The 18193-nt window shown below is 44.2% G+C and overlaps 1 protein-coding gene across 1 annotated transcript in view; it reads left to right on the top strand.

Annotated features, from left to right (window-relative positions):
• ATG7 (autophagy related 7) overlaps window positions 1-18193 on the top strand; it is a 309278-nt gene extending 291085 nt beyond the window's left edge. Inside the window, exon 19 of the mRNA XM_066351845.1 lies at window positions 17908-18193. Within this exon, the coding sequence (XP_066207942.1) occupies window positions 17908-17940 (33 nt within the window). The 3' untranslated portion in view covers window positions 17941-18193. The remainder of the gene's footprint in view (window positions 1-17907) is intronic.

The following is an 18193-nucleotide window of genomic DNA, read 5'->3' as shown; positions in this document are numbered from 1 at the left end:
TGTTTTCCATAGTGGCTGCACCAATTTACATTTCCAACAGTGCATAAAGATGCCCTTTTCTCCACATCTTCCCCAACACTTTTATTTCTTGTTGTTTTGGTAATAGCCATTCTAATGTGAGGTGTCCCATTCCAGTTTGCTTTGCATTTCCCTTGTGTGTAGTCATGTTGAGCACCTTTTCATGTACCTGTTGAATGTCTTCTTTGGAAAACTGTCTATTCTGATCCTCTGCCCATTTTTAAAATCAGATTGTTTATATTTTTGTTATTGAGTCATGAATTCTTTATATATCATATTTTGGATATTAGCTCCTTATCAGATACATAGTTTGCAGATATTTTCTCCCATTCTATAGGTTGCCTTTTTACTTTGTAGGTTTTTGGGTTTTTTTTTGCTGTGCAGAGCTTTTTAGTTTGATATCATCTCATTTGTTAACTTCTTTGTTGCTTATACTTTTAAATTAATGTCATATCTAAAAAAAACCATTGCCAAGATCAATGTTAAGGAGCTTATTTTCTGTGTTTTCCTGTAGGAGTCTTATAGTATCAGGTCTTGGGTTTATGTTTTTAATCCATTTTGAGTTAATTTTTGTGAATAGTGTAAGATGGGGGCGGCATCCGATTTTATTTTTCTGCATGTGAAACTACCCTTTCCCAGTTAAATGTTCTTGAGTCCCTTGTCAAAGATTAGTTAACCAAAAAATGTGGGGGTTTATTTCTGGGATCTTGTTCTGTTCCATTGGTCTGTGTGCCTATTTTTATGTTAGTACCATGCTGTTTTAAATACTGTAGTTTTGTATAATTTGAAATCAAGAAATATGTGATGACTTCAGCTCTGTTCTTCTTTCTCATAATTGATTTGGCTATTTAGGGTCTTTTATGGTTCCATACAAATTTTAGGATTGTTTATTGGGGATCATATATTAAGAACTCTTGTGTATGGCTTCTTTTTCCCAGCATATTTTTGAGATTTATTCATGTTGTTGCATGTGTCCTTTTCTTTTTTCTTTTTGTAACAGAGACAGAGAGGGGGACAGATAGGGATGGAAAGACAGACAGGAAGAGGGAGAGATGAGAAGCATCAATTCTTCATTGCGGCACTTTAGTTGTTCATAAATTGCTTTCTCATGTGTGCCTTGAATGGGGGTCTACAGGAGAGCGAGTGAGCTCTTGCTCAAGCCAGCGAGCGACCTTGGGCTCAAGCTGGGGAGCCTTGCTCAGACCAGATAAGCCTACGCTCAAGAGGCGACCTCGAGGTTTCGAAACTGGGTCCTCCGTCTGACAACTCTATCCACTGCGCCACTGCCTGGCCAGGCGCATGTGTTTCTTTCTATTGTTGAATAACTACCCCATTCTATGAATAGACCATCATTGTTTATTTACTCATCTTTTGATGAGTATTTGAGTTGTTTCCAGTTTGGAGCTGTTATAAATAAAGCTCCAGTGTGTGCTTGTGTATAAGTCTTAGGAGATTTGTTTTCATTTCTCTTGATCGATTATCTAGGACTAGAATTGCTGGATTATCACATGAGATATGTTTAATTTTTAAAGAAACTATTTCAAAGTGGCTGTACCATTTGCTATTCCCACCAGCAATGTATGAGAGTTCTGGTTGCTCTACATCCTAGCCAACACTTGGAGCTGCAGTTTTAATCTTAGCCATTCAGGGAGGGGTGTGGTGGTACTTGTGGTTTTAATTCTGGTTTCTGATGACGGTGGATGCTGAACATCTTTTTCATGTATTTATTTCCACTTGTACATCTTCTTGTATGACTTTTCTTTCAGATCTTTTGCACATGTTTTCATTGGGTTATCTTCTTTTTCTTGAGTTAGACGAGTTTTTGTATTTTCTGGACATAGATCACTTCTCAGTTATAGGTATTGCATATATTTCCTCCATATCTTTGGCTTGCCTTTTCATTTGCTTAATGTGTCATTAAGAGAAAGGAAATTTTGAATTTTGTTGGCATTCATGTTACTAAATTTATTTTATGGTCTATATGACCCTACAATTTTTTTCCTATCCCAAAAATGCATTAAAATTTGTATGTTCTTTTATAATGATTTTTTATTGATTGACTTCAGAGAGAGGAGGGAGGCAGGAGGGGGGGTGGGCAACAAGCTTGTAGCTGCTTCACTTTAGTTGTTTATTGATTGCTTCTCATATGTGCCCTAAATGGGCAAGCCCAGGGTTTCAGATCTCAGCGTTCTAGGGTGACACTCTGTCCACTGCGCCACCACAGGTCAGGCTTTATGTTCTTTTCTAGAAGTTTTATACTTTTAGCTTTTACATATATGCCCATGATTCATTTCAAGTTAATTTCTGGTAAGGATGAGGGTGAGGTTCGTTTTTCTTCCCTATGGTTATGTAATTGTTCCAGCACCATTAGTTGAAAGACTCTCCCCACTCAATTCCCTTGGCACCACTGTGGAAAGTCAGTTGACCTGTATATGTGTGGGTCTATTTCTGCCTCTCTACTCTTTCCTATTCTTATCTCATTGCCACACTGTCTGGTTCTCATAGCTTTATACAGGATCCGGGGTCAGGAGCTGTCCCATCCCAGGGTCTCTGCTGGTCAAGGCCAGAGGCAGGGCCCTGGGGAGTGTGCCTGCCTCAGACTGAATCAGACCCTTACCTGACACCCTAGGTCAGCGACATTTGCACTAGTTCAAGTTTTGGAGTTGCCTCTTACCAAGTGAAGTCCGTGTATGTTTTACCTACATCCACCTCACTCTAGAGCAGTGGTCCCCAACCCCCAGGCCATGGATCGGTACCAGTCCGTGGGCCATTTGGTACCGGTCCGCAGAGAAAGAATAAATAACTTACATTATTTCCGTTTTATTTATATTTAAGTCTGAACGATGTTTTATTTTTAAAAAATGACCAGATTCCCTCTGTTACATCCATCTAAGACTCACTCTTGACGCTTGTCTCGGTCACGTGATACATTTATCCGTCCCACCCTAAAGGCCGGTCTATGAAAATATTTTCTGACATTAAACCAGTCCGTGGCCCAAAAAAGGTTGGGGACCACTGCTCTAGAGCATTCAGGCTTTCTCCCTTCTCCTTTCTCAAGTGTTGACCCCCAAAACTTTTTGAGGTAAAGAACAAAAATGCAAAGTGTCTGCCTTTTTAAAGGGGCACTTTTCAGAAAGTTTTTTAAAGAACTGAAAAGAACTACATAATGGAAACCATTTTTGCAGCCTCCAGCATGGCCATTTATCTCAATAACCATTTCATTTAAAATGTGGGCCAAACATATAAATCATATCTTGAAAGAAAGTATGTTGGTGCCACAGAAATTGCCCTGTATTCTTACCACCTAATTTGAAAAATGTGTTTTGAAGCTTGGAAAAAAGCAAACAAGCCTGGGGCCCAGCCGTCCTTCTCCCACACGTCCCTTTCCTTTATTCCTTCATTCCATCCCTAAAATAAATCCTCTAGTCCCCAAACTAAGGAGGAAGCTGAAGCGCACAAGGCACACCCTGTTGTTAAGTCTTTCTCTGCTGCTGCTGCTATTTTGAGCCCTCCCACCTTCGAATGTCATTAGGTGATGAGGGCTTGAGACCCAGAAAAACGGGCTCTCAAGTGACACCCCCCCCCCCCCCAGAGCATTGGCCACCCTTATCTTTGGCCATTAACACGTTAGAGCTCTTAGATATTGGTGCTCATTTAGGACATGGCCAGAGGGAAGGTGCTAAGTATAGCAGAACCCTGAGGCCATTTCCAGGACGAATGGAATGGGGCAAGGTTGGGCAGCCTGTGCTATGGGCTGGGAACTCCAGGGTCTCCCATTGAAACCTCACCGAGGAGTCTGTGGTTAAAACGGCAGTTCCCCCGGTAGCAGGCTTCTTTTTTTTTTTTTTAAATGAATTTTTATTAATGGTAATGGGATGACATTAATAAATCAGGGTACATATATTCAAAGAAAAGATGTCTAGGTTATTTTGTCATTAGATTATGTTGCATACCCCTCGCCCAAAGTCAGATTGTCCTTCGCCACCCTCTATCTAGTTCTCTGTGCCCCTCCCCCTCCCCCTAACTCTCCCCCTGTCCTCCCTCCCCCCACCCCTGGTAACCACCACACTCTTGTCCATGTCTCTTAGTCTCATTTTTATGTTCCACCAATGTATGGAATCATGTAGTTCTTCTTTTTTTCTGATTTACTTATTTCACTCCTTATAATGTTATCAAGATCCCACCATTTTGCTGTAAATGATCTGATGTCATCATTTCTTATGGCTGAGTAGTATTCCATAGTGTATATGTGCCACATCTTCTTTATCCAGTCTTCTATTGAAGGGCTTTTGGTTGTTTCCATGTCTTGGCCACTGTGAACAGTGCTGCAATGAACATGGGGCTACATGTGTCTTCACGTATCAATGTTTCTGAGGTTTTGGGGTATATACCCAGTAGAGGGATTGCTGGGTCATAAGGTAGTTCTATTTGCAGTTTTTTGAGGAACCACCATACTTTCCTCCATAATGGTTGTACTACTTTACAGTCCCACCAACAGTGAATGAGGGTTCCTTTTTCTCCACAGCCTCTCCAACATTTGCTATTACCCGTCTTGTTGATAATAGCTAATCTAACAGGGGTGAGGTGGTATCTCATTGTAGTTTTGATTTGCATTTCCCTAATAACTAATGAAGCTGAGCATCTTTTCATATATCTGTTGGCCATTTGTATCTCTTCCTGGGAGAAGTGTCTATTCATGTCTTCTTCCCATTTTTTTATTGGATTGTTTGTTTGTTTGTTGTTGAGTTTTATGAGTTCTTTGTAAATTTTGGATATTAGGCCCTTATCTGAGCTGTTGTTTGAAAATATCATTTCCCATTTAGTTGGCTGTCTGTTTATTTTTATATCAGTTTCTCTTGCTGAGCAAAAACTTTTTATTCTGATGTAGTCCCATTCATTTATCTTTGCCTTCACTTCTCTTGCCATTGGAGTCAAGTTCATAAAATGTTCTTTAAAACCCAGGTCCATGAGTTTAGTACCTATGTCTTCTTCTATGTACTTTATTGTTTCAGGTCTTATATTTAGGTCTTTGATCCATTTTGAATTAATTTTAGTACACGGGGACAGGCTGTAGTCGAGTTTCATTCTTTTGCATGTGGCTTTCCAGTTTTCCCAACACCATTTGTTGAAGAGGCTTTCTTTTCTCCATGGGGTTGTCCACTCTCTCCACTCTTATTTAACGTGGTGCTAGAAGTTCTGGCCAGAGCAATCAGACAAGACAAAGAAATAAAAGGCATCCATATCGGAAAAGAAGAAGTAAAGGTATCACTTTTTGCTGATGATATGATCCTATACATCGAAAACCCGAAGGACTCCACAAAAAGATTATTAGAAACAATAAACCAATACAGTAAGGTCGCAGGATACAAAATTAACATACAGAAGTCCATAGCCTTTCTCTATGCCAACAATGAAATATTAGAAAACGAACTCAAAAAAATAATCCCCTTCACGATTGCAACAAAAAAAATAAAATACCTAGGAATAAACATAACAAAGAATGTAAAGGACCTATATAATGAAAATTACAAAGCATTGTTAAGGGAAATCGAAAAAGATACAATGAGATGGAAAAATATTCCTTGTTCTTGGATAGGAAGAATAAATATAATCAAAATGGCCATATTACCCAAAGCAATATACAAATTTAATGCAGTTCCCATCAAAATCCCTATGAGATTTTTTAAAGAAATGGAACAAAAAATCATCAGATTTATATGGAACTATAAAAAACCCCGAATAGCCAAAACAATCCTAAGGAAAAAAAATGAAGCTGGGGGCATTACAATACCTGACTTTAAACTATATTATAGGGCCACGATAATCAAAACAGCATGGTATTGGCAGAAAAATAGACACTCAGACCAATGGAACAGAATAGAAAGCCCAGAAATAAAACCACATATATATGGTCAAATAATCTTTGATAAAGGCTTATTTTGCTTCCCAGAACTTCCTGGGAGGGAAAAACAAAAGAAACCAACAGGCTGTGCGATGAACACAATGCAGTGGTGTACAGAGATGGACTGTAGAATTGAGCACCTGAAACCTGTATAATTATGTTAACTAATGTCACCCCAATAAATTCAATTAAAAAAAAAAGCCAACAGGTACTGAGTCTCTGTGACTGTGGCTGGGTGGAGCACTTCCTGTAGCCAGTGCTCTCTCCTGGAGGGTCCCTGGGGGGCTTCATTCAGTATTCCCACTCTTTACATTGCATTTTTCTGATCTTTAAAGTTCTATGAGCATCTAAGATAATGAATAAAATTTATACCCATAATTCCACCACTGGGAGGTTCTGGTTTGCTTTTTATTGCCTTTTTTTTTTTTTTTTACCATGTACATATGTGATTGAGGTCAAACTGATCATAATTTTATTTCCTCTTTTCCCTTAACAATTTCTGATCATTTTCTCACATCATTAAAACTTGCTTGATAACATGCTTAATGCCTGCCTGATACTTGTCCTCTTCAAGGGCCAGTCTCTCCCACCGTCTCCCCAGTGGAAGGGGGACCAGGATTCCAGCCCTGATGGCAGTTTCTTCTGGCCCAGGGGACAGCTTGATCCTCCTGTCCCCCATGGTAAAAACATTCTCCCCACTTCCTGTGTCCCCCCTCCCTAGCCTTAGAGGCCCATTCAGCCTCTGGTGAGAAGCTGGAAGCCAGGAGTCCTTTGGCAAATGGACTGTCATGGCGCCACTGAGTGATATCGCCTGAATGCGCACTTCCCCAGGACCACCTTGTTCTCCCTCCTTCCTCTTCCCAGCCTAGTAGCTGCTCTCAGCAGCCTGTCCTCCACTGCTTCCCTCCTGTGCTTCCTTTAAGATGAGACTGCCTGGGCACCCCCTTCCAAGACATCCTGGCCCTGTCTCTTTGTGTTTCAAGAGTTAGCTGAGCTCTTAATGCCCAGAGTAGTGAGTTTAGGGACTGCCAAGCACCACCCAGCACTTCTCTGAGTGTGCTGGCCTGTCCATCTCTCTGGATCTCAGCTCTGAATCATGAGGCCATTTTTTTTCAGACCTCGCTCTTTATCAATTGCAGCCCAGAGCATCTTTGTAGGGGAAGCAGGGAGAATTGGGGGGCAGAGGCCTCCCGAAGATGGCATGCAAGCCGCATGTGTGCATAGGCCCAGGCCCTGCCTCCTCTCTCAATGAGGCTTTGATCAGCTGTGCAGGCTGCAGGCAGACAGAGGCTCCTCTGCACCCACCACAGGGGTAGAGGCTCCCCATCCTGCCAGCAACATAAAGCATTCCCTTTCTCCCTTCTCTCCTCTCACCACTGGCAGCCCATTGTGCTTTGTATGTTATTATTGTGTTTGCGTCTTACTGTCTGCTTCGGCCACAGCTGTTTCTTTCTAATAAAATGTTAACCTGTTCCTGGAACCCCTGGAGCAGTGGGGTCATGGAGAAGTGCATGCAGGGCCCTTGGTTGGCACCTTTGGGGGTAGGGCTGGAAAAGGCTGGTAATAAGTTCTCCAATAGCCTCTAGATCAGGAAGTTATCCCAGATGTTCTTACTAACCGCTTCCTCTCTCCCTCCCTGAGCCCATAGTTGTCTGGTGTTTGAAGGCTGATTTTGAGGCTGGGGTTCCCTAAGAAGAGGGGTTAGTCCTTAATTCCACAGCCCAAATCTGCTGCCCAGCAGAGGTCAGACTAGAGGAAGTAGTGAGTGTTTGGGCACAGGGCAGAAAGGCAGGTGGGCATCTTTCAATGGGGAAGTACTGGAGTGGTGGTGGAGACGGGGGAGTGCAGACCCTGAGCATGGGAAGGGGGAGAGGAACCATTCGTCTCCACTGGAGGGGGGTGAACAGCTTGTGGATGTAATGGGAGCTGGGATCCTGGCTGCCAGGCACAGACAAGGACACCCGGGTGTCCCCTGAGGGGCTTGGGTTGTCAGTCCCCCAGGGAACCCTCACCATCTGTTCTGGCCTTCCTTGTGCAAACTCTACCTTCTTCTCTTGTCTGTCCCCTGTGGTCATCTTCCGGTCATACCAGCAGCTTTGGCTGAGGGCAGAAGGATCTTGAAACTTTTGGATCCCCTGGACACTGGGGAACTGTCCTGCCACTGTCCCCTTGGATTCTGGACTTGCCATGCAGAGAGCTGGGTTACTTCTGAGTTGGTTCCGGTGTCCATAGTGGGACAGGACCTCCAGGTGGAAAACTGGGAAGTCAGAACCTGGGTCGTACCCAGTGGTACCTCCCCTGCCCCTCTCCCCCAAAGGCACATGCTTCATGGGTAGACCTGGGTCCAGCGTGGTACCAGGTTAGCCTGCAAGGCCACACTCTACAGAGCCCAATAGCTGCTAAGTATAGCACCTCCTTTCTGACCAGCACCAGTCCTCCTCTGGGGCCTCCTGTTGGGGTCCAGAAGCAAAAACTGTCCACCACTCTGCATTCCTGTGGCCTCATTTGAGACCTCATTTCCTGGCTGGTAGATCCCAGGAAAGAGAATAAGGTATCATGGTCTGGAGCCAAGGCCTTGTTTAGAATGTGGTCCTGCTGCTCCCTTGTCCCATGGACCCCCACCAGGAGATGACCACAGCCCTGTTCCAGGTTCCTTTGGGGCTTAGAGGCCAAAGGCGTGACTTGCCAGAGACCCCAGAAACCAGCTGTACTGAGGGACCATTTTTTTACTGTTTGATTCTTGGCTATTACATTCACACCAGAAATTCCCCTGTTCTCCACTGGGGAATTGTGCCCAGAGCAGATAGTTCCGAATCACTGTTTCTTCAAAAGCTATGTATTGGTCCAGGGTAGGGGGCACCATGGTGAACCGTCAGACCAGGCCCTGCCTTTTGACTCATGGTCCCATGGGGAGTCAGGCAGATACACAAACAGAAATGTGGAGACAAATTACATTAGGTTCTCTGGAGGAACCAAATGGGTTGTTTGAGCCAGAGAGTGAGGGGGAGGCTGTTTTAGAGGGGTGATCGGAAAGACACTTAGAGCTTTGCACTGTCAGCTATGGTGTGGAGTCCTGGGGAGGGGTTTCCCACACCAGAGGAAAGTGTGTGCACAGCCCTGAGGAGGGGGAGAGCTTGTGCGCTACCTTGGGCCGCTGGAGGCTGGTGAGCGCGAGTCGTGGGAAGGGAGTTCGGAGTGGTCGACAGAGCCAGGACATGGCCAAGAAATGACTATCGATTGTGCTCTCCCCGTGTTCCTGGAAAGCCTTTTGAAGGCTGTAAAACCTGGCACGACGCTATGGGATTATCTGAGAAAAACCAGCCTGATGCTGTGTGAGTGTGGGTGGGACCACACCAGCACCAGAGCGCTGTGGAGACTGAGGGTCCACAGCGAGGGGCCAGCGATAGCTGAGGAGGACAGATCCTGCTCCATGGTGGGCGCTCGGAGCATGCACAGTGCCCGGGAGCAGCCCTGCCTGCCTCCTGGGCCTCCCAGTGGTGTCTCCACCCAGCAGAGGGACTCGGGCCTGTGAGGACCCAGCAAGGAGGTGTGGCGAGCAGTAGAGGTCTAGGTATTCCCACTTTTTCTTATTAAAAAATAGAGAAATGTCGAAACTGGGTTTCAAAAACTGCAGTAATTTGAAATGCTTACATTTAACAAATGAACACTTAACACACACAAATATAACTGTACCATTCACAGGATAATTCCAGTGTTTATAAAAGAAAAACCTTAGTCCATGCATGCTCTGGGTAGTGCGGTCCAGAAATGGGATACAAGTTTGAAACTGGATGACAAAAGGCTGCACTCCAATGCACCCGTCTCCTCAGCAGAGAACGAAGCCTCTGGGGTGTGCAGTCGGCCGCATGCTCTCCCTGGCCCGGTGATGAGCTCCGATGGTTAGAAAGCCCTGGTCTAGAGTTGTGGGCCCAGTCACTGCTGCAAGGCCAGGGTTGGTTCAGGCCCCGATCGTGAGGGCCAGGCCCCCCAGCAGGCCCAGAGCAGCACGGCCTACTGCTGACCTGAGCCCCCAGCCCAAGCCTCTGGGCAGGGGCTCAGGATCACCCCCATTGAACGGGGTCTGGGGACAGAGGTAGGGAGCCAGGAGCCAAGGACATGTCAGAGGCTGGTCTGGCCTTTCGCTGCCCTGGGTTTGCGTGGTTCCTGTGTGTGCCATTGGCCTGGGGCCACTCATTGTGTGTCAGCATCATCATAGTGTCAGTTCAGGAAGCAGACTTCAAACTGTCCTTTACTGTTTTTTAAAAGGAAATTCTGTTTAACAAGAAGGAAGTGGTGAGATAAAGTAGAAAAAGCCTCCCCTCTACCCCTCACCAGCTCCTTAAGGTCTCCTTGGTGGTTACGTAATTTCCTCTGAGCTTGAGTGGACTGCTTTATAAAATGAGGGTGGTCACAGCAACATCCTCAGGCTCCAGAGAAGACAGTGCAGGCAGGAGTTTGGCCAAATAATAGTCTACTCTATGGACAGATGCATTTTCCATTAACCTGCTGGTGGACATTTAGGTTGTTTGCACTTTTTGATTATTACAAATACTGGTATGAACGTTCCTGTACAAGTTCTTACACGTGGACGTAGGTTTTCATTTCTCTTGGGCGTACACCCTGGAGTGGAGCTGCTGTTTTCAAAGTGGCTGCACCATTTATAGCAGCATAGAGGGTTCCAGTTTCCCCAGATCATCACTAACACTTGTTATCTGACTTTTTTATTAAAACCATCGTAATGAGTACAAAGTGGTATCTCCTTGTGTTTTTGACTTGCACTTTCCTGATGCCCTAATGGCGTTCAAGTTTTATCCATGTTTATGTCTTCATTATTCTTAGGTGTTTTTATGTCTTTCAGGGAGAAACATCTATTCAGTTCCTCTGCCCATTTTTAATTGGGTTATTTGCTTTTTATTCCTGACTTGTAAATGGTCTAGATACAAGTCCCTTATTAGATATATGATTTGCAAATATTTTCTCTCAGAGTTGTCTTCACTTTTTCTTCTTACATGTATCCTTAAAACACACAAAAACATTTTTATTTATTTATATTTTTTTTACAGGGACAGAGAGTCAGAGAGAGGGATAGAGAGGGACAGACAGACAAAAACGGAGAGAGACAGACAGACAGGAACGGAGAGAGATGAGAAGCATCAATCATCAGTTTTTCGTTGTGAGACCTAGCTTAGTTGTTCATTGATTGCTTTCTCTTATGTGCCTTGACCGCGACCTTCAGCAGACCGAGTAACCCCTTGCTCAAGCCAGCGACCTTGGGTCCAAGCTGGTGAGCTTTTGCTCAAACCAGATGAGCCTGCGTTCAAACTGGCTACCTCGGGGTCTAGAACTTGGGTCCTCTGCATCCCAGTCCGACACTCTATCCACTGTGCCACCACCTGATCAGGCTTTAATTTTTAAATATATAAAATACTTCCTGGATGCTAAAGTTAGAAGGTATGCTCAGAGCAGTCTCAACTCCATCCCACCCACTTCCTGCAGGTAGTCATTTAAATCAGTTTGTTTTACCATGCCTTTGTTTATTTTTGCAAAAGTTAAAAAGAACTTTAAAATATTTTCTCTTCTCACACAACAGGTGGCATGCCCTAGATACTCTGCATTTTTCTTTTTTTTCACTAAGTAAATCTTGGAAATTGCCTCATATCAGTTCATTGAGCTCTTTCCCACTGTTCTGGGGCCCCAGCGCTCAGTGGTGCAGCTGTGCAGTGAATGGTTTCATTGGCAGGTTCCAGCTTGGGCTGTTCCCACTCTTCCTGTAGCAAACCATGCAGCAATTAATGATGTCCTTTTGTATTTGTGGAGGTGTATCTTTAGAGAAACTCCAGAAAGTGAGTTTGCTAAGTCAACAGTTGAGACATAAGTAATTGTGTTGGGTGTAGCAAAATTTTCCTTTGTAGGTGGTATATACCATTTATGTCCCAACAGCATCATAAAGAGCGCTGTTTGCACACAGGTTCATAAATAGAAAGTATTGCCAATTGTTAGGATATTTGCCAATCTGATAGATAAGAAAATATTCTCTCTGCATAGCTTTTTGAAAAATCAACTTTATTAAGGTATAATTTACATACAGCAAAATGCACCCATTTAAAATGTACAGTTGTTCTGGCTGGATAGCTCAGTTGGTTAGAGCACAGTCCCAATTCCCAGAGGTTGCCAGTTCGATCCCCAGTCAAGGCACATACAGGAGCAAATTGATGTTTTTGTCTCTCTTCCCTCTCTTCCTCCCTCTCTCTCTCTCTAGAATACAATTAACATTTAAAAAACAAATAAAATGTATAGTTCAGTGAGTTTTAACAAAAGATCTACTTTGTCACCATAGATCAAGGCTTCTCTGACTCAGCATAGGATTCTGAGATGAGTGCATGTTGCTGCATGCATTAGTGGTTTGTTCCTCTAGTAAGGAGGAGTATCCATTGTATGGATATCCCACAATTTTTCTGCCTGTTGATGGACATTTGAGTTGATTCTAGTTTGTGCCTATTATTAATAAAGCTGCTATGATCATTCTTGCACCAGTCATCTTGCAGACCTGTCTTTTCCTTTGGGGTAAGTAGGAGTGGCCTGGCTGGGTCATATGATACATGGATGTTTAACTTAAGTCAACAGAACTTTCTCCCAAGTGGTTATGCCAGTTGATATTCCCACTAACAGCAGTGTGTTTCCAGCCTTTTTCATTTTAGCCATTCTAGAAGGTGGAGTGTGTTGTCTCTTTGTGGCTTAGATTTGCATTTCCTGAGGACAAAGGATGCTGAACATCTTTTTAGGTTCTTATTGGCCATTGTAGTTCCTCTTTTGTTAAGTGTCTGTTCAGATATTTTGCATTTTAAAAAATATCAGGTTGTCTATTATTGAACTGTTTTGTTGTATATTCTAGATAGTTCCTTTTTTGTATACAGTCTAGTTTCTCCTAGTCTGCATGCATTTTCATTTTCATAGTGTTATTTTTCAGAGGCCAGAAGTATTGATTTTTGCAAAGTCCCAATCAGTTTTTCTGGTTAGTATTTTTTGTGCCGTAAGAAACTTTAACATTTCTTATTCTGCCTAAGGTGAAGCATCTTTTCTTAAGATTCATCTGCCTATATTCTTCTGTGAACTGTGATGTCTTTGGCTTGCTTTTTAAAAATCAGTTTTGCTCTTATCTTGATTAAGAGCTATTTGTATATTAGGGAGATTAGCCTTTTATGGTATGTGTAGTGTTTTCTCCCAGTGTATTTGCCTGTTTGCCTTTGCTTATGGTGTTTACTCCATGCAGAATTGCACACGTTTTTACGTAGTCCAGTGCATCTGTTTTTACTGCTTATAGACTTTAGGTCACAGGCTTCCCACTCCCAGCTGATAAAGGAATTAGCCTATGTTTGCATCTAGTATTGTATGGTTTCACTTTTTTACATCTAGATTTCTATTGCGTTTGGAGTATTCGGATGTTCAGCGTAAAGCATGGTATCAAGTTTTTCACTTTGCAAATGACTATCCAGTTGTCCCCATCTCAGCTATCAGAAAGCCCATTTTTTCCTAATGATTTGAGGTCACATTCCCCAGACCTTGATCACTAAAATACTAAATTTCCGTATGACGTGGACATTCTATTCTGTTGTTTCTGGACTCGTTTTGTTCTGCTGGCCCAACTCTGCACATACTGACACAGCCCTCTTAGTTATGGCGGAACCTCCTTGCTCTTCTTTTCAAAGTTTTCCGAGATAGTCTTATTTTTGTTCCATATAAACTTTGGAACCAGCCTGTCTAGCTCCAGAAAAGATACCTGATTTTTAAATTGAGATACCTGATTTTTTTTAAAATTGAGCTTGTCTTAAATTTATATAGTTACTAACTCAGGAAAGGTTGACATTTTGATTGGTGTTGAATCTTCTTACGCATAAACGGGGCACCTGTTTGTTCACTTTCCTTCAGTCTCTCTGAGGCTGTTGCAGGACCCTTTTTAAGTTCGTTTTTCCATGTAGATGTACACTTCATGTGAGGTCTATTCCCTAGTTTTATTTTTCATTGCTCTTATAATGAATGGGTTCTTCTCTTTGTGTTTTCCAGTGGATGTTGTTTCCATCATTTGTAGTTAACTTTTTATCTTACCTCACTTGCATGCTCTTCATAGTTTGTATCTTGGTATTTATTTTCTTGGGCTTTCTAGGTATACCTGCATATATATCATTGGCAAAACTCTTTTCCTTAAGGTATAAACATTTTAAAAGTTTGCATTACATAGTCCCAAATCGTTTAAAACTATTACCAACTTATACTCCTCCTGGAAGTGTTTCACCATACTCTTCTCAGCACTGTGAACATTAAAAAAAAAAATCTTTGCCAATTTAACAGAAGCTTCATTCATTAAGAGGACCCTCACTGGGCCCCTTCTCCACCAGGTGCTCCGTGGACCCCTTAGGAGCAGACAGATCTCAGTCCCCTCTGAGAGTCCATAGGAGGAGATGAGGCTCCAGTTTCTTTTTTCTATCAACTGTATTGAGGAATAATGGGTAACAACTTTATATATTTAGGTTGAATAGCATGATGATTTCATATATATATATATATATATATATATATATATATATATATATATATATATATATACATTGTAAAATGCTTACCACAACCAACTTAACACATCCCTCACCTTGGTTACTTTTTTAAAGTTTTTAATTTTATTTGGTGTATAACATTACGTTATATTAGTTTCAGGTATACAATATAGTGATTTGGCATTTCTATATGTGGTCAACCCACTGATTCTAGCAATCATCTGTCATCATACATCTTATCACAATATTAATATCATTCCCTTCACTTTTGTCTCCTATCCCCTCACCTCCCCCACCTGACACTTTCCTTTGGTCTCTGCATTTGTTTTATTTCTTTCTGGATTTCCTGTGTAAGTGAAACCATATGGTATTTGTCCTTCTCTGACTTACTTCACTTACAATACCCTCTAGATCCATCCATAATTTTACAAATGGCAAGAATTTATTTTATTGCTGTGAAATATTCCATTATATATATAAATCTCGTATTTTCTTTACCCATTCATCTATTGATGGACACCTAGGTTGCTTTCATATCTTGGCTATTGCAAATAATGCTTCAGTGAACTTAGGGATGCATGTATCATTTTTTACGTATTTATATTTATTCACTTTAGAGAGGGGTAAGAGGGAGAGGAAGAGAGAAGGGGGGGAGGAGCAGGAAGCATCAACTCTCGTATGTGCCTTCACCAGGCAAGTCCAGGGATTTGAACCGGTGACCTCAGCATTCCAAGTCGATGTTTTATCCACTGCGCCACCACAAGTCAGGCCGCATGTATCTTTTTGAATTAGTGTTGTTTATCTGTTGGCTATCTCTATGTATTCTTTGGAGAAACGTTTTTTCATGTCCTCTGCCCATTTTCTGATCAATCTCTTTTTTGTTATTGTTACTGAGTTGTATGAGTTTCTTATATATTTTAGATATTAGTCCCTTATCAGCTATGTCACTAGAGAATATATATTCCCATTCAGTAAGTTGTCTACCTAGTTTCTCGTGTGTGTTGTGAGAACACTTAAAGATGTATTCTTTTAACAAAAAGTATATAATACAGTATTAACTATAGTCCTCATGCTGTACATTACAAACTCACAACTTATCTTTCTTGTAACTGAAAATTTGTGCCCTTTGACCAACGTCTCCTCATTTCCAACAGCCCTGCCAACCCCACCCACCTACTCTCTGGTTCTAAGTTTGGCTTTTTTAGATTCCACATGTGAGATCATACAGTTTTTGTTCAGGCTGAAGTTCCTGAAAGTTTAAAATCAAAGACTGTTGCTGCCTTCCTGAGCCCAGCCAATAGGAAAAGGACTGGAGAAACCTATCTTGGGCCCAGGGAACTTATTCTGGAAGATCCCTGAGCAATTATGTAAAATGCACCCCCGACCCCTTCTGTGGAGTCCCATCATAATAAGCCCTTTGGGTGCCTTACTTGATCCCCTGCACGACCTGGGCCTCCCATACCCAGGCCAGCTCACTCTTCCCCCTGCTGTTTGCAGAAGCAGGTGTGGATGCTAAGGACCCCACCCCAGAGCTGAGACCCAATAAAACAAATGGCAGCTTCTGCTTTTCTGTACAGCCCTGCCCTGGGCCCCAAGTCCAATGAACAGCTTCATCTGCCCACATACGAAGAAAATTGTTCACTGACATGGACCCTGCTCAGCCCTGGCCAGTGGCTTCCCAGGTGGCCGGGCAGGAGGTCATAGAGGGTCAAGGCCCTCCTCCATGCAGCCTTTCCCAGCCTGCAGGCAGCCCAGCAGCTCTTTTTGTTCATAGAACGTTCTTCCTCCCCTGTGCCCCAGCTCTGCACCTTACTTGCTGTATGCCGGATGCCGTAGCTCTCTGGGTTTGTTTCCATGCACCTCACAGACTGACGAGGAGTGAAGGACTACTGCGTCAGGTCTGCACAGCTCGTGCTACAGGGAGAGGCTCCAATGAACGTGTGTTTATTGAATGGCAGGTGAAAGAGTGAATGAATTCAACTGGTGAGCCCACTGGTGGCTTATCTGTCTGGTCAGATGGTCAGAACGGGAGGATCATAAGGTCCAGGGGCTCCTGACTGCAACTTGTTCCAAACGTAGCCACTCTGCCCCCTACCACTGATTCCCATCCCAGGGGGCAGGCCCAGGTGCCTTCAAGACCTGCTGAGGATAAGCTGGGCCAAGAGACGGGCAAGGCCTGCCAAGCCACCCTCACCTTGTGGGACCCCAGACCTGGCTCCTCCACACCCCAGTGCTGGCTCCTGCAGGCATCTGAACGTTGGCATTGCAGTCCCATCCCAGTGTCCTCGGACAGGAAGGATGTAACGTGGAGGGGTGTGAGAGGCAGACCCACCACCCTCGGCCTGGGCTGCTGGGTCCTCCAGAGAGAGGAAATTTCCTTCTCTATTTATTTTTCACATCCTAGACTTTGAAAGCCAAGCTGGTGTTGATATTTACCTTGGCCAGGCCTCCCTGTCTCCCCAGGCCAGCCTCATGTAAACATGATGTTCCTTCTCTCGGCTCAGCTAGCGTCGAGGTGGCCTTTTGCAACCAGTTCTAGGAATTCTGAAGGCGTAAGTTCAGGGACCAGCCCCCCCAGGGAGCCCAGGGTACAAGGAGCCTGGGGGGCCTCTCTGCTGGCCAGAGAAGAGCACTGGCCAGGCCTCCCCCTACTTTTTCTTGTTTCTGTTGGAGATCCTATTTTCCCCATACTCACATCTACCCCCACGCCAGGTCAGTCCCAGAAGCCCCAGGATGTCCAAGGACACACACTGAGGGACAGAGGCAGGATCTGGCTATCCCCACCATGCTGCCCTAGGCACCTGCTGGGGCTGGAGGGGAGTAGGCTTACTCTCGAGGGGCAGCCAGCTCTTTGTGGTGCTGTGGGTTTGAGTCCAGCGGGCACCTGGACCACAGTTCACAAGGACGATGGAGCAGACCCCCTGGGGTGGGAGCCTGCGGAGACGGGAAGCGTGTGCACAGGCAGCAAGTGCACGACTCGATCCCTGCTCTCAGGGAGCTTACTCCCAGAGAGTGGGTGGACAGCAAGAAGAAGGCCGTTAGAGACAAGCTGATCTGGGGCCACGGTCAGGGCCATAGGAACAAGAGTGAGCGGGGCTGGGCTGGGTCAGGGAGGGCAGCTTGGTGGACGCTGGAGAGCTGCGCAGGCGTTCGCACTCCCTGAGGCCAAACCCCAGCTCTCTCCCTGGCTCAGCTACTGGTTGGCTCACTTACCAGAGTTCTCTTGGCCAAGTGACTTCACTTCTGAGACGTGGTGTCTTTATACAAGAAATGGAGGTGTTGCTTTCTTAATGACAAGGGAGTCGGGGCACAAAGCATGTCGCCTGCAAATGGGAGCCATTGTTCCTTTTGTTTCTTGACACACTGCACAGCTCTGACTTCAGTGAGCAGCACCGAGCCACTGAACACTCTGCTGAATGTCTCCCCTTCTCCACACAGATCTGGGACATGAGTGACGACGAGACCGTCTGACAGAACCCACCCTCGCATGGCAACTTCTCCAGGCTGCCTACTGGGGAGCTCTGTGTCAGAGCAGGACTGCCGCTTTAAGACTGGTGACTCTGAGCCCTGTGTCCCTCCAACCTTTATGGCTCCTTCCACTCCGCATCTTGAGGACCAGGGCCTGCCTTTTTCTGTCCAGGAGCTTCTGTTCTCCATTTCTCATGATTCATGATCCTACCAGTTCTGAGCTAAATAATAATCTTGGCTTTGACATTGCCATTAA

This window comes from Saccopteryx leptura, chromosome 10 (genome assembly GCF_036850995.1).
Source record: "Saccopteryx leptura isolate mSacLep1 chromosome 10, mSacLep1_pri_phased_curated, whole genome shotgun sequence".
Taxonomy (NCBI): Eukaryota; Metazoa; Chordata; class Mammalia; order Chiroptera; family Emballonuridae; genus Saccopteryx; species Saccopteryx leptura.
The sequence above is the reverse complement of the archived record's forward strand: the minus strand, read 5'-3'. Positions and strand labels throughout refer to the sequence as shown.